At 43.5% G+C, this 26,077-nt stretch overlaps 1 protein-coding gene across 1 annotated transcript; it reads left to right on the top strand.

Annotated features, from left to right (window-relative positions):
* Window positions 1-1,317: 1,317 nt before the first annotated feature.
* On the top strand, window positions 1,318-15,713 carry OVGP1 (oviductal glycoprotein 1; the record flags this gene model as incomplete). The annotated part of the gene is given in 13 exon segments (XM_070607621.1): window positions 1,318-1,547; window positions 6,137-6,380; window positions 6,889-7,013; window positions 8,284-8,337; window positions 8,339-8,387; window positions 8,489-8,674; window positions 10,290-10,406; window positions 13,703-13,838; window positions 14,816-15,059; window positions 15,061-15,317; window positions 15,320-15,408; window positions 15,410-15,479; window positions 15,482-15,713. Coding segments are annotated over 13 exon segments (1,899 nt in total), but the record flags the coding sequence as incomplete, so codon positions are not given.

Here is a 26,077-nt window from a genome sequence, read left to right on the forward strand (position 1 = left end):
GTAAATCCGTTTCCCTGTCTCCATTGCCCTTACTCTGCAGTCCATTAGCCTGGCCCACTATATTCCACTGCTGATTTGGTCCACCAGGGTTTATGAGGCTCACCCTTCGGGTGGTGCTTGGCACCACAACAGACACCGAGGAAGGCTCAAAATACAGTTTCAGGTGGCACCAGACATTGGGCTGATTCCCGAGGTACCTCTCCTGCTCCACAGGACAGTAGGAGGCGGGTTCTTTAATAAACAACTGTATAGGTATTGCCAGCGGATTCATGATCACGTTACAGCAGCAAAGTCACTCAAGCTCTGACCGCTCTGGGCTTCCAGCCGTGTTCCCTCTGAGTAGCATGTTAGAAAGGCCAGGAGATTGCGGAGGCCATAGGGGTGGGTCCCTGTGGTTTGTTTTTTAATCATTCAGCTTCAGAGGGCTCCAAAACTTTCTTGCTACATCTAGACCTAAAAGTGAAGGGCTGTGGTTTTTATTTATTTTATAACTTTATTATTTTTTTAGGGCTCTGTTTTTTATAAAGCAGATTCTTTTGCATTTGGACAGCATGAGTAATGTGCCTTTCATATTTGTATTTCAGTATTTGCTTGACAACTTTGTATCTACAAACTAGAAGAATAAAAAAAAAAAGATTTATTTCAAAGTATACTTAATAAGCATTTCTTTCCGTAAGACGCACTAAATGTCTTTATGTATTCTGGGGAAGCTTTAGGGCATCTAAGGAGAGCCAACATACATGGAAGAAGCTAGAGCATTCATATCCCATTGCCATTTGTAGTGAATTTCTTACTGCCCATCTGTGGGTCACACTGAACACACATTAGAATTACTTGTGCAGGAAACTGATTCTGTTTGGAAAAAAGGGTAAGCAAGCTCTAGTCTCAATTTTGAGTTAATGAAAATTTCTTAAGAAAATCAGCAGCCTGTGTAGCACGTTTTTGGAAAAGTAAACAAGTAGGCCAGTCTTAGGCCCAGAACACATTTTTTTGCTGAGCTCTCCATTAAAAGTGGGTAATTATGGAGTTCTTTAAATCTTCATTACATTGTCACAGGACTCGTACAATCCAGAGAGACTGACTGAGGTGTGAAGATCAGGAGAGGAGGGGTTCACTCTTGTTTTAAGCTGTAGAGACACCTAACACACAATCTGTAATCCTACAATCTCCTTTTATCATCTGGTGTAAGGTTTAATATAGTCCTTAACTTATTCTGGAAACTCTCCTTGTCTGGCTAATGATGTTCTGCAGCTTCAATATGTAAAAGATAAAAATTCAAAAGAACAGTAAGTGAAGAACCCCAAACAAATCCTTTAACTTGCTGGTGGGAGCCCAGCCAGTGCCATCACTGAAGTTTTCCTCTCTGGTAGTAACCCTTGTCTGGGATGTCAAGCTGATATTAATGAAGCTTGTTTAGATCAGAAAATACACTTCATATGTACAACTCAAATTATCTTCCAGTTCTCCCATCTCCTTAACAAGCAACTTGTCTCTTACAGAAACCCCCTGAGCAAAGTTAGAAACTGCTTGATGTATGGGGCCCTTTAGCACCGTTATCCAACTTCAGTGGCTTGGCAGAGTTAGCATTGATGCTATCTTTAACCTAGGCAGCTGAGAGGTGACCTCTGTGCCCAACACCATCCCTGGGCCCGTGGTGGCAGACTCCTCATGGAAGGACCAACTTGGGCCTCATTTGTAGTTTTTGGTTGTGTGGTTTTTTCAAGTATGGTAACATATTTACCATTTTAATAATTTTTAAGTGTACAATTCAGTGATATTAAATACCTTCACGTCATTGTACAACTGTCCTGCTATCCATCCCAAACTGAAACTTTGTACCCGTTAAGCAATAACTCCCCCTTCCTCTAGACCACCATTCTACTTTCTGTCTCTGTGAATTTGACTATTCTAGGAACCTCATATGAGTAGAATCATACAATATTTGTCCTATGTGTCTGGTTTATCATTTGATTTTATAAGGTGTTGACTTATTCCTCAAAGTGTAGTCTGTGAACCAGCAGCATTGGCATCAGCTAGAACTTCTAGAAATGCAGAACGTTGAGACCTACTAAATCAGAATTCATGTTTTCACAAGCTTTCCCAGTGACTCGTGCATGTTAAAGTTTGAGAAGCACTGGCTTCGATTTCCTATTGAGAACTCTTGATGAGTCAGGAACCGGGCAGAGAAATCACCAGTCATTCACCAGTGAGCAGCTGTGGTGTATCAGAAGCTTTTGGGCATTGTGGTGTTTGGTAGTGAGCAAGACAAACATGGTGGTTTCTGCCTTCATCAGTTGAGTCTAGAGGGAGAGGCAGGATGGAGTTGGTTTTAAGTGCTAGCTGAAAGCACTAGATTGCTGGAAAACCAAGGGATCGTAAGCAGTCATGAAGAAGTAGTAAATCTTCCTTGAGGAAGTGACGTTTAGATTGAGTCCTAAAGGTCGAATATGGGTTATCTGATGACTGGGGCTGGGAAGGAATTCCAGATGAAAGTAAGAGTGTGACATTCCTGCTGTGGAAGGAGCTTAGAGCATCCTAGAAAAGGAGGTCATGTCAACTAGGATTAAATGGGGAGGGGAATAAAACAAGATGAGGCAGCAGCAACTGGGTGGTGGGGCTCGGAGCCATGGTAAGGATCTCCAATGGGGTAGTAGTATGTTAGATGTGCTTTTCAAATAGATTACGTTGCTGTGGTTTGGAGGAGAGACTATGGAAGCATAAAGGGGCCTAGTTTTCTTTCTTTGCCCTTAGCCGCTAGGGTATAGGCAGCTGAACTAGGTTTGGCCATTTTGACATGCCCATCTGGGACTTAAATCTGGAGGAAATGCTGCCAAGATTTAAAGAAGGAGTAGCTGGCAATGATGAGTGACAGTAGCCCAGTGGAGGCAGCCCCAGTCCCAGCAGTAGAATTTCCTAGCCAGCCTTCCCATGGCAGGACTCTGGCAGTGCCTTTTATAAATAGTCTTTCTTGGATCCTACCTGTGTTTTAAGACTGATTCTATAACATTCCCATTGATTCTGAGTTGCCTTACAGTCTTCATTGAATTCCTGTTTTGATTAAGTTAGCCAGGGTTGTTTCCTATTGTTTGCAACCCCAGCACCCTGACAGTTACTGCCTTGGTCAATGGGGAAAATGCTGCAGAGTCTGTGAGTTTGGGAGTGAAATAGAAGCCACTGTCAACATTACAGGATTCTATCTGTGAGATCATCACTGTCATCAGGGTTAGCAGCCCCTTCTGCATTGGTTTCTCTGAAGAGGGTTTTTCTTTCTGGTTCTGATCTGGCTATGCTCACGCCAAGCGCCCTAGAGTCTCTCTGGGCCCCATCCACTCTAATGTGCTACCAGAAGGTTAGGAAGCCCCTCATTACCATAAATGTAAATAATAGTGCAGCAGGTGCAGTTGGTTGCCTCCTGACTATTCTCCCTCCTTCCTCCATCTTTGCTAACAGGACTTTGACTTTGTTCAGGTATCAGGTGGCCATGTTCTTTAGGGTAGAGAAGAAAGATAGAAAGAACTTGGGTCTTGGATGATGGTATTGAGCACCTGAATTAAGCAATGCTGGAAGCATCCTCTTCTGGATTTCTTTTAATGCGAATTATTAAAGTTTTCATTTTGGTTACATCTCTTCTACTTGAGTTTTCTCTTGCACCTAACAAATGAAAATAGCTAATAATGCATTATATTTTTGAGTACTTACCCTTTAAACACTCTACTTAAAGCATTACTTTTAATCATCAGAACAATCTGAAAGGTAATTATTACCATTTTAATATTATAGATAGGAAAACAGGCTCATGAAAATTAAGCAACATAATCCAAGATTGTATGGTCTTTCAGTCAGGGTCCTAAGGAAAACAGATGGTAGACTCAAGATAATTTGAGGAGGGTTTCTTTACAAAGGGACTAATTACAAAGGTTTGGGAGTGGTGTAGGGAAACCACAGGGCTAGTGCAGGAACCCAGGGCTAGCAACAGTGGAGCTGTTACAGAGAGGTTATTGAAACCGGAAGAAGAGATAGTCATGATGAACAGTCTTCCTTGAGAGGAGCACTGACTTTTGATGGAGGGAAATAGTTACCTTGATATGTCTTCACAGGGAGTGATCCAGGGGAATAAACACTGATTTCACTGTCCTCCCTCCCGCTGCTCTTCTGACAGGCTAAACCCAACTCAGCTGTTGGAGGTAGTCCAGATAGACTAACTTCTGGGGCAGAGAGCAGGGTGGAGAAGGATGGGGAGGTAGAGGGACAGTTGGAAAAGATCTGTTCCAGTCCACCCTTTTTGCCCCTTAGCATCCTCTCTTGTTCTTAATACAGGTGAAATTTCATGTCCTCAAGAAAGGGGTGCCCAAAGTCCCGTCAGCTATTTGTCATCGTAGGACCATGTCCATTTGTTCATACTCCCACCTTAAACCTAAATGATTAGCCATCATTAGTGCCCTAATATAAAGTAGCAGGAGGAAAATAGGAAGATAAAAACTAGTAATATAAAATATAGCTGCTATAGTCCCCACTTCTGTGACTTGACATGAGGCCAGTTGCCTGTCTCTAAGCCTGGGTGTGATCACCCCCTTGGCTGTGCTTTTCCTCAGCTCATTTATTCCAAAGAAAGACCACTTAATTGTTGGTTCTGGGGCTACAATCAATCATGTATCCTCACTTAAAGAGCTCACTTTGTAATAGATCAAATGGTTAAATCTTGTGTTTTAAGGGTTGTAAGGTATAATAAGTAGAAGCATGATCTCAGGCTTGTGATGGAATGAAAACAACAACAAAAGCAACTCTGCTTAAACCAAGGTTTCTCGTGTTTGGTACTATCAATGATCAATACCAGCTCATTCTTTGTTCTGAGGCTGTCTTGTATGTTGTAGGATGTTTAGCAGCGTCCCTGGCTTCTACCCACTAGGTACCAGTAGCACACCCTCCTCCACTGTGACAACTAGAAATGTCTCCAGACGTTGCCACATGTCCCGTGGTGAACAAAATTTGCCTAATTGGGAACCACTGGCTTAAAAGAAAAAGAAAGAGGCCAGTGCATGGATGTGCAATAACATATTAACTATCTCCTAATGATGGTCATTTAGTCAATCGGGATTTTTGTTTTGTTTTGTTCTATTTTTTGTTGTTACAAATAAAGCTACAATGAACATACTTTCTTTGTGTACTTGGGCAGATATATCTGCATGGCACATTTCTAAAAGTGAAATTGCTGGCTTATAGGATGTGTGTATTTAGGATTGTGATATTCTCAAAATGATCTCTAAAGAGACAGAAAAAATAGTACTACCTTTACTACTTTATTAAAATATTCTCTGTTGAATTGCTTCAATTTTTAAACTTAAATAATATCTATGAAATTATGTTTTTTTGGATAATATACATTTTCTAATATAGGTTAAAATAAACACATAAATGTTAAAATTAAAAAAACCTCTTGCACAACCAAGGCAAGAGTGAGAGGTATGAAGGAACTTGCCATATTCACCCAGGTGTCCCTCAGAGGTCACTCAACTGGGAGGTGGCAAACAGGTAACAGAACACAGGCCTGCCTGAAAATTAGCCTGAATCTGGTTAATTTTCTAATCATTGCACACGGGACCAGCCCAGAATTACTTAAAGTTCAATTCCAATTAGTTAGAAGTTTTCCAGTAGTGTCTTTGCTATTGGAGAGAAAACAATAGAAAAAACAGAAAAAAATCAAACAGCCAATGAACGAAAGAGTAGAGATGGGAACCCCTTCTCAGAGCATGGGCCTCTCGTGCCAAGTTACACAGCCCAGGCCCAGATCAGCTGGGAGATCTTTGTGGAAATGCTGACCCTTGTCGTATTCTGTCCCCTAATCCAGTCAGGGAAAGAATGTCCGTGCTAGGACCGGTCGCAGGGACGAGCAGTTACGCACGAGGAAACAGCGGAGAGGCAAAGTGCCTAGCCAGCGGGCATACCACGTTGGCAGCAGAGCTGGCCACAGCCGCTTTCCTCACCCCAGGCTGTGCACTTGTTTTCTGCCTTCTGCCCAGGGCAGGTCATGGTTTGCCATTCCTCCCTGCTGCCTGAATTCCCCATTCCTGGATATTTAGCCCCTGGTGCTGGGAGGGGCTTTTCAGAAGGTTTGAGAAAGGAAGGCAGGTCTTTGACACCTTCCTTTCCTCCAGCCGCGTCTGGACCAGGAGGCCGGCAGAAGGCCTTCCTTGCCTCGCTCCTGGTCTCCCTGCAGGTTCACCACTGTGCTGTCTGCATCTGCCAACTGGGAGGTGTTTATTGACTCAGTTGCATCCCTCCTGAGGACACATGACTTCGGTGGCCTGGACCTCTTCTTCTTGTACCCTGGACTAAGAGGCAGCCCCATGCACGACTGGTGGACTTTTCTCTTCTTAATTGAAGTAAGGCCAGTCTGGCTGCTCCAGAACCCAGAAATGATTCCACTTTGATCGCATCTGGGCTCGTGGCCCAGCAGAAGCATAAGGCTGGGGCACGGGCAGGGGAGTGGTAACAGAATGTTCTTTTACTGCCGTCACCCTAGAGGTGTTGGGTGAAAGAGCAGCTGAGCAGGTGTCCTGTGGCGGCTCTTTTTCTTGTTCACATCCAGGTCTGGCCCAGCCTCCCAGCCTAAAGTGATGCCTTCGCTGTTCAGCTTCCTGGACTCCCTCAGGCGGGCAGTATGAATTCTGTGCTCCCCAGCCTGCCTGCCACTGGTCTACTGAATAACTTGCCACACTGGCTCGCATTTGCCTTTCTCATGAGCCTGTGAGCCGGGCCCGTGTCTGACTCACTTTTATGTCCCCAGAACCTGGCTCAAGGGGCTCCATAAATAAAGGTTTCCTGGGTGATAATTTCTTTCTCTGGCTCTGTTTTGTCTGGTTCTCTGCGTCTGCCTCTCTTATTTCCCAGGAACTCCTGGTTGCCTTCAGGAAGGAGGCACGGCTCACCATCCGTCCAAGGCTGCTGCTCTCTGCTGCTGTCTCTGGGGACCCAGACATCGTCCAAACAGCTTATGATGCGTGCTGTCTAGGAAGGTGAGTGAGTACTGTCTGCATGGGGCAGGACATTGGAGGGAAGGAGGCACTTCAAGGTCAGAACCCCAGAGCTGCCCAAGCACTGTCCTTGAGCTTTCTATGTGCTTCTTCTGGTGTACGTGTGAGTGTGGGGGTGGGCTGAGGAGCATGGGTGGGGACACAGACTAGCTTCATTTTACCCTAGGCTTTCTTCAGGAGGTCAGAGGGAGGTGACATAATGCCAGCCCCCACAACAGCGTCATCTTGGGTAGAGTCTTCCGCATAGCCCTTTGCTCGCTCTCACAGGAGAGAATCCCATGGGCCTGGGCTCTGGCGTCCAGGAGTACAGCTGTGGACACACACCGTGCAGCAGGTGCTGGCATCAGAGAGGCAGATGAATCACCAACCACTGCCAGAAAAACAAAAATAGGAATGCCCCGTCAGGCCTGGTTTCCAGAGCACAGGACTCCAACAAAAGTTACAATACCAGACAAAGAAGAGTTCATAACTCCTTCTGGACATGCCAGCTCTGGGCTAATGTTCTTGAACCTCAAGAATCAAGTATTTATAGATGAGAAAACTGAGGTAGATACAGAACCAAAGAGAGGGTGGCGTGTTTCTCTGTGAGATTACACTTAAGGAGGTGAGAGACCCGGTGGGCATAGAGTTGGTTAGTGTTTGTCTCACAGCCAGGCAGGATTGAGGGGGGCCTACATTCACCCAGTGGGAGGGCTTTAGGCATATTAGTTAGCCTGTTTCAATTTCTTCAGCTTTAAAAATGGAGACAGTTCCAGTACTTAGGGCATTGGCCAGATTAAAATTAAATTAGATAATCTGTGTAAACGCTTACACCTGTGACCTGGTACATGCTCGATCACACGTCCTCATTATGAAAGCTTTCTGGAAGAGATATTTCGATGGTCACTTGAATGGTGGGAAGACTGAGCTTTTTTATTGCCATGGGGCAGTACCGCTGTACTCGTGACAATCTCTGCAGACCTCTGTTAACCCTTGGATCGTGCCTGCAAGCATTTGTTTTCTTGTCTGACTCCTGCCTACTTCCGTGGACACCCAGGATGGCATAGGTTCTGATGCACAGCTGCCCCTCACCAGCAGTTTGTTCCGGTGGCAGCATCTCAAGTGTGTGGCACAGCCTGGAGAGGCCCACAGGCGGAAATGGCAGGGAAGCTTGGGTGACCAATGCACTGCTAGGAGCTAATGAGTGCTGAGATGGTCTGACTTGAAAATCTGGCTAGCCTGATCTTCCTACCTCCTCCTCCTACCCTTACAGACTCCTGGATTTCATCAGTGTCTTGTCTTGTGACTTACATGGAAGCTGGGAAAAGATCACATAACAGCCCCCTGTTCTCTCTGCCTGGAGACTCCAAATCTTTGGTAAGAAAAGGAAAGATCTCAGGCAGCCCAGACATCTGCCCCTGAGCCCAGGCCATTGGCTCTTGGTAACAAGGAGGTGTTTGTGTTTTTCCTACCTGCAGGCATATGCCATGAATTCCTGGCGAAAGCTTGGGGCACCCCCAGAGAAGCTCCTCATGGGGCTACCCACCTATGGACGTCCCTTTCGCCTCCTCAGAGCCTCAAAGACTGGGCTGCAGGCCGAAGCTGTGGAACCCGCATTTCCAGGGAAGTACATCAAGCAAGCTGGCTTCTTGGCTTATTATGAGGTGACAGGAATAGGGGCTTCTGTCTATTAGTTAGGGCTCCCTAACCTGCAGCCTGGCAAAAGCAAGGACAAGGGGCAAAGGCAAGGGTGAGGGCTAGAGACAGGACCAAGAGGTGGTTCCTGGGACAAAGGAAATCCATTACCTGGGATATTTTCTTTTTCTTCAGGGGAAGTTATCCTAGTCCTGTGTAAGGGATGAGGAGCTGGGCAGAGTCTGAGCGGAGGGGAACAGATATTTCACCTCTTAAAATAAGCTTAAATGTTATATAAATCAATGCCGACTTACTATAGGGCCTAAATAAAAATAACTAATATCTGCAATATACATAATTTCAAACCTTCGCAAAAGTGACAGAATGGTATAACCTCCTCTCCCTCTCCCCCCCCACCACCCACCCCTCACTCAGCTTCAGTCATCAACCACTCATGGCCAATCTTGTTTCATCTCTGCTCCCTGACTTCCTCCCTCCCCAGTACTAGATTATTTTGAAGCAATTCCAAAACATCCTATACTATACATTCTTTCTCCTCTACTCCAGTTCCACTCCATTAATCCCCAGCTCAGCAAAGCTTGCTACTGAGTGGAGGAAAGAGACAAGTACCCAAGAGAATGTGAAACACAAGAAAAGACAGTAAGAGGCACAGAATGTATGGCTGTAAAATCTGAAAAGGTCTTATGGAGCAGGCAGATTTTGAGCCGAGCTTTGAAGCACAGGAAGAATTCTTATGGGCCGGAAAGACAAGATGGGAAGGACTTCCCAGGTAGAGAGCAGCAGGTACAAAGGCACAAGGTATGTAAGAGCGCCACCTGGAGAGCTGTGTCCTTGCCTAGGCAGTAGCAGAGGTGCTGGTGTCCGTCCAGTCTCTGCTCTGTGCTGGCTGGTTGGAGATGTTTTCCTGCTAATCCAGTGAAGCATGGTTACGCGTGATGGCATAGCCGAAATAATGTTCTTGAAGGATATTACGGGTCAAAGAGATTTTGATAGACAGAACCTTTAATGACCCCCGCCCCCCCAAATGACTTAGACATTAACTTCTGCAGCCCAACTTGAACACTTCTACTTCTTTGCACCATATGGTTTCTTGTACAGTGCTGGGCACCCAGTAGACACTAAGATGCTACAGTGATTTTAACCACCTAGTTCTCCCTGCCTTTAAGACCTTTAAATTTATTAGAAATTCAAAAACTACTTTGATAACTGCCTAGATGGGGCAATTTCTGCTTATTTTTAATGAACGGAGGAGAGACGTATTTATGAAAACTCTTTGAGAAAGATACAGATTTGGTCAAGGGTCAGATATGCTACTGTTAGTAGTTCAGTATTGGCATCATTTTACCAAAACCTAGTTCGATTTCTTAAGGATGCCACCCACTCCTTGGTTCTCTCTCTTTCCATCATGGACATTAGAGGAAGGAACATGTAATAGCAGGAATTTATCTGGAATAGAGAGGAGGTCCTTTTTGAGTAGCTTCCCTACTCCCTCTTTGGTCTACCTTCTTCTCACTCCCTGGTGAGGAATTCTGGGATTGTTTAACCCTGGGCAGAGAACAGCGTGTCTGCTGGTGCTTCTCTCCATGACACTTTACAGAAATAACCTGGTGGTCCTCTTGGCAGATTTGCTACTTTGTCCAGAAAGTGAAGAAGCGCTGGATTGATTATCAGTATATCCCATATGCCTACAAGGGGAAGGAGTGGGTTGGCTATGATGATGCCATCAGCTTCAGTTACAAAGTAAGACCTTGGTCCTTTCTTGCTCCAGCATATAGTTTCCCTCTGACTTCCATGAGGTCCTTGTCTGTATAATATGTGTGTGTGTGTGTGTGAGGTGTGGGTGGATGGTGAAAATGTGAGGATGATTAGACCAGATGAGCTCCAGACATACCTGAACTAACTGGGGTTTCCTAATCCATCTAGTCCAAACCTCCTATTTTTATTTATTTATTTATTTATTTAGTGAGGAATATTGGCCCTAAGCTAACATCTGTCCCAGTCCAGTCTTCCTCTATTTTGTATGCAGGATGCTGCCACAGTATGGCTTGAGGAGCAGTGTGTAGATCCATCCCTGGGATCTGAACCCATGGAGTATGAAGTTAACCACTGTGCCACCAGGCTGGCCCCCAACTCTCTGATTTTGAAGAGGAGGGATCTTGGTTTAGAGGGGAGAAATGACTTCTCTCAATTCACACAGCTTTTTGGCGACAGTCTCTTTTCTGTTTGGACCAGATAACTTCATAACAGATAAACACCAATATGAGGTAGACCATGAATATTACTGATATGTAGCAGCAGTGGGGAAGTCAGGGAGGGCTTCCTAAGGGAGGTGAGCAGCAAGAGATGATAATGACATGGGGAAATGCTCAGTTGGTGCAGAAAGCTCATTTAAAGCAGGTTCAAATAAGAATTTGGGTGGAGCAGAGAATTTTTGTAAAGTGCAAGAGAAGGCAGTAAAGTACAGCCAGTTTATGGATGGACTTGAATGCTGGTGAAGGTGTTTGGCTTTCATCTTGTGGGCATTTTAAGGCCAAATCAGGTTTCTGAGCAGTTGTGTGATCTGTGAGTTTGAAACCTTGAGAATATAACGATGGCCACCTCCTTCCCGTAACAGCAGTGTTCTGTGAAGTTAAATCTGGCAGGGTTTTCTCATGAAAACCGAAACGACATGCTCCAGTGGTTCCTGAAACTGCCGCTGCCTTGCAATCACCTGAGAGACTTGATAAATGTCGACATCCTTGGTTCCGCCCCTGAATATTCAGTAGGACTTAGAAAGAGTCTGGAAACTGCTTTTAGGAAACCCCCATGTGATCCTGCTGTAATCAGTTCGGTATTTGGGAAGCCTTGAGGGACGTGGAGGTGTGCAAGCCTGAGATGATGAGGGCCTGGGCCAGGGTGTTGGAAGCAGAGGCAGTTTACGAATGAGAAATTGTCAGGACTTGGCCACGGCCTATATGGCAGGGCTTATGAGCAGAGAGGTGTCACAGTCTCTCCTACTGGAGGTGATGGAGAAGTGGCAGGTGTTGGCTGTTCTTTGGGGGAAGTTTGGGGTAGAAAGAGCAAGAGATAGGGCAGCATTCATGAAGAGTCACTGTGTGCCTCCTCTGTGCGTAGCCCTGGGTGAGGCCTGCTGTGGGGGAGGGGTAGGAAGCATGGCTTTCAGTCTCCAGGGTCTTCCACGGAGGTTTGGGAGTGGAAGACATAAGAGAAAACGTCCGTGACACAATGGAATTGTCCAGTTGGACGGAATTGCCCAGGACGTGGGAGAGGGGATTGCCCGTATGTGTTGGGGAAAGTCTGGGGCCAGCGGCGGAAGGTGGCCTCACCTCAAGGGGCAGTTACTGTGCCATGCAGAGCTAGAGGGGGACATGAGCCCAGTGTGAGAATATTTAAGGGATTTCGTCACAGAATCTCAGAGCTGAAAGAAACCTCAGAGATACCTGTCAGGAGATAATTATCTCTGGATTTCTCGGTGTTCCTGCATTGTTCAGGCATTCTGAGCAAAGGAAACAGGCCAGCTATAATAAAAATAGAGCTGCCCTTCCCCTCTCCCTCAGAGCCTTTGCATACATTCGATGATGGTAAAAGTCCCCAGCCCAAAGAGGACTTATTTATATTCCAGAGCAAAGCTTTCAGTCTCTCTGGAGGGAGGAGGGCTAGATATGCCGGCTGAACTATATAAGCTTGAGTCTCATAATTTCAGGGTTCTTCACTTGTGCTACAGACCGTGCTGCATACACAGGTGAACGTTGGCCTTCATCACGTCACTCTCTGGTCAATTGGGGCACCAGGGGCGAACTTAAGGTGCTAGTCTGGCTGTTCTTTTTGCTGTGAGTAATAATCGTCTGTTCTCTGATTTAGAGATTGGGGGGGTGGGTGTGTGTGTGGGTGTGTGTGTACCCATAAGACTGGCAGCCTACCTTATTAGCTTGTAAGCAGGATAAAATCTCAGATTCTTCACAGTTTCAGACTTAACAGTGATCGGGTTCTTCCTTCCCCTTATTTTACATTTGGGGAAAGTAAATCCCAGAAAAGAGCCACCTAATTTGGCCAAGTCATGTGGCTATTTGGATATGATTGAATCTATCTTTTTCATCAGGCTTGACAGAGAACACTGGCAAGGTAAAAACAGGACCTGAATTTGAGTCTAAATTCTGCCATTTAGTTATATATGAGATTTTGAAAATCATGGACAAAAGCCATTTTATTTTCTTATCTGTGAACAAGTACAGTATTATCTGCTCTCTCTCTCCTTTATAGCATCACTATGAGATGAGGTCTTGGAAGTGATTTTTAAATAGTAAAGGAACATCTATGGCTTAGTATGATGATAATGGTGATTAGCAGGCTGGGGAACCCAGAGGGACAGTGTTTAATGTTTATGATCATTTACTGTGTGCAAGGTATTGATCCAAATATTTTACATATAGGAATTCTTTTTTTTAAAAAAATTCACTTTTCAAATTGTGGCTAAACAATTCAGTAACATTAATTACATTCACATTGTTGTCTAACCATCAGCACCATCCATCTCCAGAGCTTTTTCATCTTCCCAAACTGAGACTGCACACCCACTAAACAACTCCCCGTTCCTCCCTCCCCCAGCCCCTGGTGGTCACCATTCTGCTTTCCATCTCTATGAATTTGACATCTAAGTATCTCATGGGAGTGGAATCATGCAGTATTTGTCCTTGCAGTATTTGCGACTGGTTTATTTCAGTCAGCATAATGTCTTCAGGTTCCATCCATGTTGTAGCATGTGCATGTAGAATTCTTTTGATCCAAAAAATGTTGGAAATGTTATTATCCCTTTTTTACAAGTGAGGCAACTAAGACACATAAGACACATAAGGTTGTCTGCAACTTTTTCAAGATCCCATGGCTAATGAGTGGTAGAGGCTAGATTCGAATATAGGCTGTACTCCTAACCACCCTGTTATATTGCCTCCTGAGAGTCCATCTTCTGTTTTTTTTGCCGTTGTCCCCAGTCTGGAGGATGGCCTGTACAGCAGGCTGACTGACTACGACTTTTGCAGGCATTGTTCATAAAGAGAGAACATTTTGGGGGTGCCATGGTGTGGACACTGGACCTGGATGATGTCAGGGGCACTTTCTATGGTGTGGGCCCTTTCCGCCTTGTCTATGTGTTGAATCATCTCCTGGTACAGGCTGGTAAGTAGCTATGCCCTGGAAGCTGGGGTTGGGAGTTGCATATGCAGGCACTGGGTGCGTCCCTTCTGTTAGATCTAAAGGCTTTGGTGAGGCAAGCTGACATCGAGGGAAGAGAAGAAGCTTTGATGTCAGGCAGTCTGTTTTCTAATCCTGGTTTGGGTTTGTGCTCCATCTGACCTCTCTGAGCTTCGTTTTTCCTATCTGTAAAAATGGGAATAATCTTTATACTCATGACATTATTATAAGAACCAAATGAAATACATGGAATGAAAACTGCTGGTACATAGTTAACACTCAATGTATGTTAGCTTATTTCCATTTCTTTCTCCTGCTTTCAAGGGACAAGGGCTAGAAAAGGAAATTAGGTTTCTTTTGGTATCTCTTTGATACTGGAGACTGACCTGGCAGTTAAGAGACGGAACCTGGTTTGCTAGAGCTAAAACATCCTTGGAGATGGTCTATAATCCTCATTTTAAGGATAAAGAGACTGGGGCTCAGAAAGACAACATAGCTAGTCAGGGGCAGAGATAGGACTCCAACCCAGTGCTTTACAAGATGCTGTCTAGAGCAGCCTCCTTGTCCTCAACATTGTTCCTGGTGCCTCCTATGGAAAGTCTCTCCTTGAGGATTCAACAAGGAAGGAATTAGGCCTTGGGGAAAATGTCTTGCTGAAGGTGCAGTCAGAGAGGAAAAGTGAGAACTGGCAGCCTCTTCCTTAGGGTCATTCACTGGAAATACAGGAAATCCACTGAGTGCCCATGGGTGCCTGGGATCATGTTAACGTGATGAGGTGCGGGACCAGGGCTTCTATGTGATGGGATTTTATCTCTGTCCTCAAGTGGGTGAATTATGAAATCCTCCAAATCCAGATTTGAGGAGCAGGTATGTCAGCCCTGGAGTGGTTCTAGTCCTGCTATAATTAATAGGATGGGAAGGAAGAAGTATGAATCTCATCCTTTTCCGGCTATTTTCTCTAGAGTTCAGCTCAACTCCTTCACCAAAATTTTGGCTCTCATCTGCTATGAATTCTTCAGGAACCGACTCTGAAAGGCTGACTGTGACCAAGGCATTGACCACTGATTTGGGGATTTTGTCCCCAAGGGAAGAGGCTATGGCCACTGAGACCCATAGAAAGTCTGAAAATATGACCACAATCCCCAGAGGTGGGACTGTGACCCCTGTAAGGGAAACTATGTCCTTTGGAAAGAGCACTGTAGCTCTAGAAGACCATGACCCCTGTGGGCCATCAGTCTGTGACTCCTGGAGGGATAACTATGACTCATATATATCTTTAGACTGTGAACCCTGGAGGAATGACTTTGACCCCTGTGGGTCATCAGTCTGTGACCCCTGCAAAGATGACTATCACTCCTATGCATCTTCAAACTGAGACCCCTGGAGAGAAGATCATACCCCTTAGAAGGAAGACTGTAGCCACTGAAAAGATGACTATCCCCTCTGGAAAGATGACAGTCACCCCAATGGGCAGACTAGGACTCTAAGAGGAGAGAATTTGACTTCTGAGGTGAGCACTGACCCCCTGATGGGTTACTTTGGTCTTCAGACGGAAGGCTGAAAACAGGGTGCTGTCCTCTGGCCCTATCATCTAATTCCCAGGATGCACTCCTCTTTCTTTTGACAACCCTTTGTTCCCATTGATGGGAACCATTCCTTTGTCAACTTAATGGCCCTTCCAACAATCCTTCTATCTAAAAACTCTACTGTGGATCAAGAAGCCTAAGCTCTGTTGGTGGGAGAAGCTGGGGAAAGTCCTTGTCTTTTCTTCTAGGTCACCTGACAGAAGCTGCCTGTGCCCAGCCATTCATAAACCATTCGTGGGGCAAAGCATGCCCCAAAGCCACAGCGAGTTAATCACTTTTCTGTTGAATAAACTGAAAACACAAGAATCCATCTGAGTTCTCTGAAGTTCTTTTCTTCAGATAACCTGTGCAACCCAATTGTGAGCTTCTCCCTTTCAAGGTCACTTTCCTTTCTGCTATTTTTGGAAAGAGGGAGTTTGTGTCTAGCTCACAGTGATGTGTTTTTCAGTGTGGATTATGTTTCCCTCTCTGCCGTGAAGAACCGCTTACGTCACTGTTGGTCAAAGCCAGAATCTCTTCTAGAGAAGTTTTCCACAATCCTCGAGGGGAGCTGGCAGAAGGAGAGGGAAGTTGAGTCTTCCAATTATATTCCCTGCTTGGTAAAATCTTAGTTGCTTCTGAAAAAATACCTCCGCCTATTCCCTCCATAAGAAGTGGTTGAGGGGGAGGCAAAACAGTATTTTTCTGTTACTTGCACACTTCTCCTAGGTCTCCTCCAGAAATACCAATTCCCACATTTTGCACACTGAAATCTACCTAGGCTGGAAGCATATTTACTATTGTTCCATTGGCCAAAGCAAGTCAAATGACCAAGCCCAAAGTTAGAGTGATAGGGAGTTATCCAAGTGGATACAGGATGGCATAAACAAATTGGAGGATATTATTGCAATAATCTACCACACAAACTCAATGTTCCAATATTTAAGAGAAGCTAAGATGGGTGTGTGTGTGTGTGTATGAGTGTGCATTTAATAGAAATCTGTTGATTTCAAAGCATTGGCTAAAATGTCTGCAGTTGGATGTCACTATGGATAGTGGATATGACCCCTGGCCCAGGGTGCTTTGATAGGGCACTTGGATCAAAGGGTTCCATGTTTGCCTTAGGGTGCGATGGAACAGAGATGGGTTGACATTTCATTCTGGACAATGGATTATCTTAGGTTTCTTCTATTTAGTGTAAAAACCGTACCTTCATGTCCTAAAAAGTTGAGGATTATATATTTAATTGGTAATTCTTAAGAGAATAGAAAAGAGAGAGAATTGTAGCTTTTCCCACTAGCTTCTATATGGATAATAAATATTTCTAATGAATCTTTGTGATTTTTTTCTGTCCCATTTTCTGCATGTGCTTTATTCAAGGACAATGTACCTAGCAGTTTGTAATTTATCTCTCTATATTTTTCTGAGGAAGGTTAGCCCTGAGCTAACATCTGCCGCCAATCCTCCTCTTTTTCTTGAGGAAGATTGGCCCTAAGCTAACATCTGTGTCCATCTGCCTCTATTTTATATGTGGGATGCCTACCACAGTATGGCTGTATGTCTGCGCCTGGGATCTGAACCGGCCAACCTAAGGCTGCTGAAGCAGAGAATGCGAACTTAACTGCTAGCCACCGGGCTGGCCCCTATCTATATTTTTAAACATCTAACTTATAAGCTTCCTAGAACTTATCTCTTAACTTTAAATTGGAACTTCTAGTTTCATCATCTACTCCAAAACATAGATCAGTGGGCAGCCAAACTTCTGGCCTCTATTGATCATGAGAAAAGGGGAAGAGGAGAGTACCATCTTGAAGTTGCACACGTCTCTTTAGTTCACCTTCTGCAATGAAACCTGAGAAATAGTGGTTTTATTCCAGTGGACCGTGAACTCAGGTAAATATTAGGATTCTTATACTTTGAGATATAACGAGAGGACAAATTTTGGGGCCAAATAGAAGTCTTTGCCACACATCTGCCCTTTTGGCTACTCAAATATCTATGCAAATCTTTCTTTCATGTTTAGAAATCACCTATTATCTTCTTATGGGAAATGATTCCAAAGTCCCTTTAGTTACTGCGTCCAGTTCAAAGGCCAGGGTTTTTGGGTGATGCACAGTCCTTGCCATCAGGTCCAGATATGACCCAGCCCATGGCCTGATAACCTATAAACCAAAAGGCAAATTATTTTCACCTTCCCCAATAAAAACTCCCTTTGGAAAAAGAAAAGAATGGGAAACATTGCAATGATCCTATCCTGTTGGCTATGAACTGCAAAGATTCCCTCCTTGCTGGGAGTGTGAGTTCCTTAGTTAGTTCACCTGCCAGCCCCTAGTTCTGCTCTCTCAGGGGAATTCTCTTGTCCATTTTAGAGAGGAAGTATAGCCTGGTGGTTAATCAGTATGTCTAGAGCCATAATGTATTAGTTCGATCTTGGCTCTTATGTGACCTTGGGTAGATTACCTACCTTCTTCATGCTTCAGTTTCCTTGTTTGGTAAATGTGAGGATTAAATGAGTTAATTAATATACTTAAAACACTTAGAAGAGTGCCTGGCACATGGTATGCATCCCACCCCCTGCTTTCTTGAAAGCTTCTCTTGTCGGTTTCCTTCGTGAGCACATCTGGAGAGGACTGGACAGGACGTGCCTCTAGCAGCTTATTTCTTGTTGGTGCAGTTCTGGAGACAGGGATTTGTTTTAGGATTTGAATAATCAGACTTTCCAGTCTAAGCTAGAGAGGTCTCTGGAGATACAAATCTCCCCAAAGCATAGTAGGCATAGCAAGGCTTTTAGTCAATTTGCATTTAGTTCATTCCATTTGTGAGTAACCACAGCCAAAGATCTTGTCTGGATATAGTTTTAACCCTGGAAATTCTGGCCTTTCATTTCTCGGCTGTTGTGCTCTACCTGCATTTCTCCACCCCTTAACTTAAAGGTGACTACAGGTTACTGAAGAAATACGTTTAAGTGGGAGAAGTCAACATATTTGATCTGATTTCCGCTCCTGGCTGTGCTCCCATTGTCTGGCCAAGAACTTTTTTGGGAGATTCTTGACAAAGATTTGAGGCCACAGTCTGATCTCCTGCTAAAACTGCTCTTTAGAACCACCTCTTATAGCGTTTCAGTTTTGGGTGTAAAAACATTGATTTTTAAAAACTCTGTGAGATCCCAAATTACGGGTCTCTTGGTCAGCTTAAATGGTATGTTAACAGCTTCCGATTTTATCTCCCTCTCACACCATCCAACTCCCGAAACTTTTCTGCTGTGCCCTCTGGAATTCTCAGCAAAATGCCTGATAGCCTCGACCTCTTCTTTTGCTGCTCCCTTCGTCTTCCAGCTTTAATGGAAACCTGGTTCTTTCCTGGCAGTAGCATTTCCTCTTAGTGATGGCTGTTTTTTCTTCAGCAGCCCTGGGCCTGGAAAGAGTATTCCTCTTGTTCCTCATGCCTCTTTCAGAGCATTCTTGCTCTGTATTTTCTAAAACTTTCCAGATTTACATCTCATATTATCAGGTTATATCAGTTACTACTGCCCTTTATGGTTGTCATCAACTGATCCCTGGTGTCATATTGCAGTTTTAGCTCCTGGCTCATTGTCACTCTCTTCCATTCTGCTTCAATATTAATTAATTCTTGCCACTCTCATGTAGACATTCCTTCAAAAAATCATTATATGGATGGTTATTTCAGAATTTTGGCCTCCCAGTTCCTTGAAGTCCTCTCCTCCAATGAGTTTGTCCTCCACCTTGCCTCAACCACTTACTTCTAAGATTGTGCCTAATGGTGTCCTTCTACTAATTGCAACTCCTCCACAACCTTAGAGTCACTCTAAGCGATCCACTCTCTAACTACCACCTTCTATCTTTCTAGATCATTCTCTCTAATACCTTAACTCAAGATTCTTTGACTCCACCAAGATCCATTGATCCAACTACCTTTTCACTCTCCCTTACGCACTAGATGCCTTCGCTCCCTCCTTATTCAGCTTAAATTCAATGGTCAATCATTGCAATCATTCCCTGCAGATACCTTGACTCTCTTGCACCTTCTTGCTTCAGCTACTCTTTGGCAAAAGCTTAACCCTGACTAAATTCAATTTCGCCAACTCCACACCTGTATTCGTGCTGCTGAATGTGCTGGAGTAAAGCACAGAACCTCACTGACTGATCTTACTTTTAATTATGACCCTGGACCTCAAGTGCAACCTTGTGGTGCCAAGAAATCTATCATATGCCAATATACCATGGTCCAATTGTTCTATCACACTTGTTGATGACTACTGTATACCACTTCTGTCTTCAAATCTCCCACCTCTGTGCTCCAATCCTCACTCTTAGCTGATGATTTTGATTCCTACTTCATTGCAAAAGTTTGAGGCAGTCATAAGACGACTTCTACAGACTCGCATACCACACCTGCCTGTACGCTCTGCCTTCTTGCCAATTACTAGAGGTGAACTATAGTAACAAGCATGAGTACCAACAGTAAAGCCAGTTTCTCAATGTGTGCACCAAACCGCATGTGGTCCCCAATGCTCAAGGCTATCACTCCAACAATTCTCCCCTCTTTCTCCCACATCAGTCACTTTTTCTTTATTGGATCATTTCATCAGCATATAATCTATTGTTATTTTCTCCATTCATTAAACAAATCTAGCTTCCCTGGGCTCCAATGCCTTTGCTAACTACTGCTTCATTTACTTGCTTCTCTTTGAAGCAAAACTTCTTATAAGAGTTTTCTATATTAGCTATCTCTATCATTTTTTCTTATTCTCCCTTATTTTGCTCCAATCTAACTTTTGCTCCCATCAGTATATCAGAACTACTCTTGTCAAGGTCACTGGTGATGCTCAAGCTGTTAATGTGATGGTCAAGTCTCAGTTCCGATCCTACTTATCAGTGGCATTGATACACTCCATCGCTTTGTCCTCCTTGACCCACTTTCTTTACTAGGCTCTCAGGATTTGTTTCTGCCTGATTGGTCGTTCCTTCACAGGCTGCTGTGCTGGTTTCTCCTCTTCTTCCTGACCTCTTAATGTTGGGAAGCTGCAAGGCTCTGTCACTGGGTATTTCTTCTTCTCTGTTTACATTCATACTCTTGGTGTCGTCATCTGAGCACATTGCTTTAAACAGCATCCGTAGTGTTGTCAAGAGAAAATAACCCCAAAACACAAAAGAACATCTGTAGTATGCTATCGTTCACGTAAGAAAGGAGGGAACATTTGAAAATACACGTGTCTGCTCATTTGTGCACACAGGTATACAGAAAGGATAAACAAGAAACTAATAAGATTGGTTTCCTATAAGAGTTGACCAGGAATAGGGTAGAAAGAATGGGAGATTGGGAACAGGGTGCAAGGGATGAGGGGGGGATTGACACTTATCTGAGTATACATTTTTGTATAGTTCTGACTTTCAGAACCATGATCAGTTTCACATGACCCAAAAATAAATATAATCAAGGATATCGTGGTGGTGGGGCGACTCAAAACTGCAATGCAAAAAGTAACAAATGAACTTAACTATATTAAAAAAATACAACAACAACATAACCACATTGAAGGGGTTGGGGAAAAAAAGAACTAACTTTAGTAATTTTGGAAAATGTGATTTTGCCTATATATTGAAAGGCTAAAGTCAAAGGGAACTAGGCACAAATACTGTACTCTAGTTAGCAAATGTGTTTTTTACAAGTATATACATTAGCAATTCTGAAATTACTTTATGTGTATTCCAGAATTGAACAAATAAGTAAATATACTGTGGATAATAACAGCCAGGTTTCTCACTGTCAGAGAAATAAGTTACAAACAGGGAAAGGGGAAGGGCTGAATGAACCATGTCGTGTTGGAATCAGAGGTGTCATGCGAAATGATGGTTTTAAAAATATATACAGATAGGTCAATATAGAATTTTATATAGAAATAAGTGTATATATAAACATGTTTCCTAGCTTTCACTACTGAGAGGGCCTAGAAGTAATGATATCTAAGTGGTAGGAAATACATCCAGTGCCCAAATCTTGATTTCTAAATTCTATTCTCCAATTAAAGGAATCAGGGACCCTTGAAGAAATAGCTAATTTTTGGATTGGAGCAGGGAAAGTACAAGAAAAGACTGGAGCATCTTATGGTTCCAGAAAGTAAGGAAGTACTCAAAAAATGATGAGGCCATGTCAGAGGGACATAACAGCCACCTTGAAGGAGTTCCCAATGGCCAACATTGGGACAATTTGAGCAACAGAATAATGATAATAATGGATTATAACCCACAGAGTAATTATCATGAGTCCATACTGCTATCCATGAATAACTGAATAAACAAACAAATAAGAAGGGACAGCTCTTCCTTATAATAGAATGTCAGTTAGCAAATGTAGAGCAAACAGTGGAAATAGAAAATCCCTATTTGACAAATACCACACGAAAATAATCGTTGGAGACAAGAAAAATCAACGGATGCTAAAATTATTGGATGAAAATATGATGAGAAATAGAATATTTGCATAGTCTCAAAGTATTTCACCACAAGATAATGTTAATTACAGAGGGAAAAATAGTAACTTCACAGTGGGAGAAACATGGCAGCCACCATATGAACCAAGAGACCAAAGTTAACATCACCGGAAATGCGATGTTAACATTATGTAACTCCTAATATGATGCACAATTTCAGTTCTGTGTCATTCTTTCCAAAAATACATCATAAGAAAATATCTGACAAGCCCAAAATGAAAAACATTCTACAAAATGACTGGCCATACCCTTCAAATGTGTTCAGGCCATGAAAACCAAGAACTGCCCATGTTGGAGGAGACTAAGGAGATATGACGACCAAGTGCAATGTGGGATTCTGGATTGGATTCTGGACCAGAACAGGCATTTCCTCCAAAACTTGTGTTGAACAAGTTCTTGCCACCCCCATGGCTCCTGCACTGGCCTGAGACACCAGTACCTCTCACCCATGTTAGTAAAATACCATCTTGGCTTCTTTGCTTTTATCCTTGTCCCCTTCCATTTCTTCTCAATCCAGCAGCCAAACTTAAGCCTCATCACGTTTCTCCTTTGCAGTGGCTCCTGATGTCACTCACAGGAAAGACAAAGCCTTTACAACGGCCTACAAGACCCTCCACGTTCGGGCCTCCTGGACCTCCAGAAGAGGCTCTCTCAGCTCTCCGTTATAACGGGGCTGCAGCTCTGCCCTCTCCTGTTGTTCCTTGAACACCCTGGTGCACTCCTGCCTCAGGACCTTTGCACGAACTGTTCTCTTGGTCTGGAACACTTTTCTCCCACATATCCCCACAGCTCATTCCCTCAATTCTCAGTCTTTTATCAAATGTCACACTTCCACAAGACCTACACTGATCACCCTGTTGAACACTGCTAACTGCATACTCCCTCCTGCTACCCTCTTGATGTTCCTTGCTCTGCCTTATTTTTAATTTATTCCATAGCAAGTATTACTTTGAAAAATATTAGAGGTTCTTGTACTTTTGGGGAACTTACTCTTTCTAAATCTAACACTATGTGAATTGTTTATAGATTCTTAAGAAAATGTTGAGTGTTTAGCTGAGGTACACATGAGATGAGCTGCCTCTGTGTCACATCTGCCAGTGTCTCTCATAACCTCTATCTTCTAATAATACCTGGTGAACGCCCTCCCCCAAACTCTTTGTAATTATTGTGATATGAACAACTGTTGCCATGACAGTGTTCTTCTAGGCTCTGTGATCACTTCCTACAGAGATGTGGCACATCAGACACAATTTACTTAGGTCTGAAAGAACTGGCATTTGTCAAGAAACAATGTCATTGCCATGTCTCCTAATAGACCCAGTACCTTGAGGAGAAGGGGCTTGTGCAACCTTTGACGAATCGGGGACGGATGCCTGGGTATAGCTGCTCTCTCTTCCCTCTCTGGGTGGAAGGCACTGTGTGGACTGTGGGTGATATTTCAGGAACCAGGCTCCTACAAGGCTTTAAACACTAGTGAGAGAGATAGACATGTACTCAAATGATGGATCTGAGCAAACTCAGAGGCTGCTCTATACTGTACGGACATTATTTCATCTTATTCTGAGGAAACAGACTCAGAGAGCTTATGTACTGATAGCTTGCTGCAAAAAGACTTTGTAAATGCAGTAAGAGAGCCTGGAGTGTTAAGGGACTGACAAGAAGCCAGAGACACAGATGTGTGGTGGGAGAAGTCTTGGGAACTGCTGGCAAGGCGGTGGCTCGGCTTATTTGACATGGGTGGGAAAAGGGGCAGGATGCAGGCTCAAATAGGCATGACTAATGAACAGGCACAAGTTGTCTCTGTCTCGGAAAGTGAGCTATGGAGAAGATGTTATGAGCTTTTGTCCTTTCTAATTTGAATTTTGAAGAATCACATAAAACGTTCCTTTCAATGTTTTTAAAACCTGTTTTTGTAAATTAGGAACACTGCCACCAGGAGGCAGCAAAACACACAGTTACTTTTTTTTTTAACATAAGCAGGAAGAAAAGGAGAAAAGTATGAGAAAAGCAATAGAATACCTTTCTACACAAAATTAAATCATATATGAATCTCTTTGCCATTATTGTTAAAGTTATGCTTTCATGCATATCGAAGCAGAGAGCTTGAGCACAGCAGGTCTAGTGGAGGACACTGTGGTTAGACAGAGGTTGAGTTCACACAAACCACTCTTGAAATCCCAGCTCTGCCTTTTATTAACTATGTGGTCATGGGGAAGATAAAATAACTTCATAGGGTTGTCACAGTGGTTAAATGACATGTATGTCTGTCTTCAAAGTCAGTGTTCAATAAGTGAAATTATTATTGTAAGTACATCCTCTGTAGCTCGTAAGCTTCCCTTTAAGAATTTATTTCTATAGGGACCAGCCTGTGGCCGATTGGTTAAGTTCGTGCGTTCTGCTTTGTCGGCCCAGGGTGTCACCGTTTTGGATCCTGGGCACGGACATGGCACCGCCCATCAGGTCACGTTGAGGCGGCGTCCCATATGGCACAACCAGAGGCACTCACAGCTAGAATGTACAACTATGTACCAGCGGGGGCTTTGGGGAGAAGAAGAAAAAAGAAAAAGAAAAGATTGGCAACAAATGTTAGTGCAGGTGCCAATCTAAAAAAAAAAAAAAAAGAGGGAGAGAATTTATTTCCATAAAGAAATATTATATCATGTATATGATATTGGAAACTTTTTGGGTTTGTGCATAGCTCAAAGTTTTCAAAGGTAGATTCATGACAAACTTTCAGTACCTTCTCTCATGCCAGCTACAACTTTACTTAGGGAATCATTTTGGTAACTGGCCCTTTTAACTTAATGCTTCTAAAAGCCTGCAATCTACAAAACTAGTATAAATGGCATATAGCAAGTATTAAGTCTGTCAGTAGCTGGATTTAAAAAACTTTAATGGCTCCTTACTGCTTACAGAATAAAGTCAATATTGCTTAGCAGGGCATAAAGGATCTGCCTTAGAATCTGGTCAAGCCCGTATAGACACCCAGTATGGTAGTCCAGTAGTTCTCTCCCTGGTGCTCCAGGGTGTTGTAATCAGTCATGAGGCATGTCATAAATAATTTGATAGAATAATAGTTAAAATACTGAAGGTACTGAATCCATACTGCTTTAATATAGTAGTGTATACTCAAGAGTTTTCCTATTTTAGCATTTCAGTCGCTTCCATTTCAAATGGATTCTTGAGTAGAAAATAATTTGCAGAGCTACAGTTAGCACGATGAGAACCGTGCAGATCTGGGGAAGGTCCCTTGGATGTGTCTTGGCTGGTGAGGAACCACGTTGAGAATTGCTCTTCTGGCCACGTTCGTCACAATGTTCTCTGAATTCATCACACGACTTCATTCCTTTGTGCCATTACTGAAGCTTTTTTTCTGCCTCAGATGGCTTTTCTACTTCCCTTATTCCTCATCCAACATTCTGCAAGATCCTTACTCAAATGTTACCTCTTCTGTGAAGCCTCTTCCATCTCCCCAGGAGCTACCCCTCCTTCTCTCTGCTTGCTTTATGAACACTGTTATTCATACACACATTTGAATGCCTAGAGTGACCACATCACCTCATAATTTTGGTTATGTGTTAGTCATTCCAGCAGTAATGCAGACATTTGCATTCAAGGACTGTTTCTTAATAATCTTTGAGCTCAGTACCGAGGTGAGCACAGAGGAGGCATTCAATAAACGTTGGCTAGTTCATGAACTAAGAAATTGAAAATAAAGAGCAGAGTGTCATAGATTGTGAGAACCATATATGAAAGGCTATAGATGAGACTGATCAGAGGAAGAGGGAGGAAAAGAAGAAGAAGAAGAAGGAAAGAGTAGACCTCAAATCCCTAAAAGCACATGCCCTCTAGAGTTGAAGAGCAAATTGTTCCATTATTCTGACAGCACTCAAGTTGCCAGCACCCATTTCCCGGTAGACCTGGGCACCAGGATTCTCCGTCCTCAGTGCATTTTACATTTCTTATCACATCCTAATCCTCAGATTCCATCAGCAAAGATGTTAATTGCTTTTTAAATTGACTACAGAGTGGATATTAGAGTCCTTATGCTTACCACTGGAAAAAACAAACAGAATCCATGGACGTGTGTAGGCACAAGCTGGTACAAAGGTGGGAAAGCTCATGTGCCTAGAGATGAAGTGTGTAGG

The sequence above is a fragment of the Equus przewalskii genome, unplaced genomic scaffold, assembly GCF_037783145.1.
Source record: "Equus przewalskii isolate Varuska unplaced genomic scaffold, EquPr2 ChrUn-13, whole genome shotgun sequence".
Classification (NCBI taxonomy): domain Eukaryota; kingdom Metazoa; phylum Chordata; class Mammalia; order Perissodactyla; family Equidae; genus Equus; species Equus przewalskii.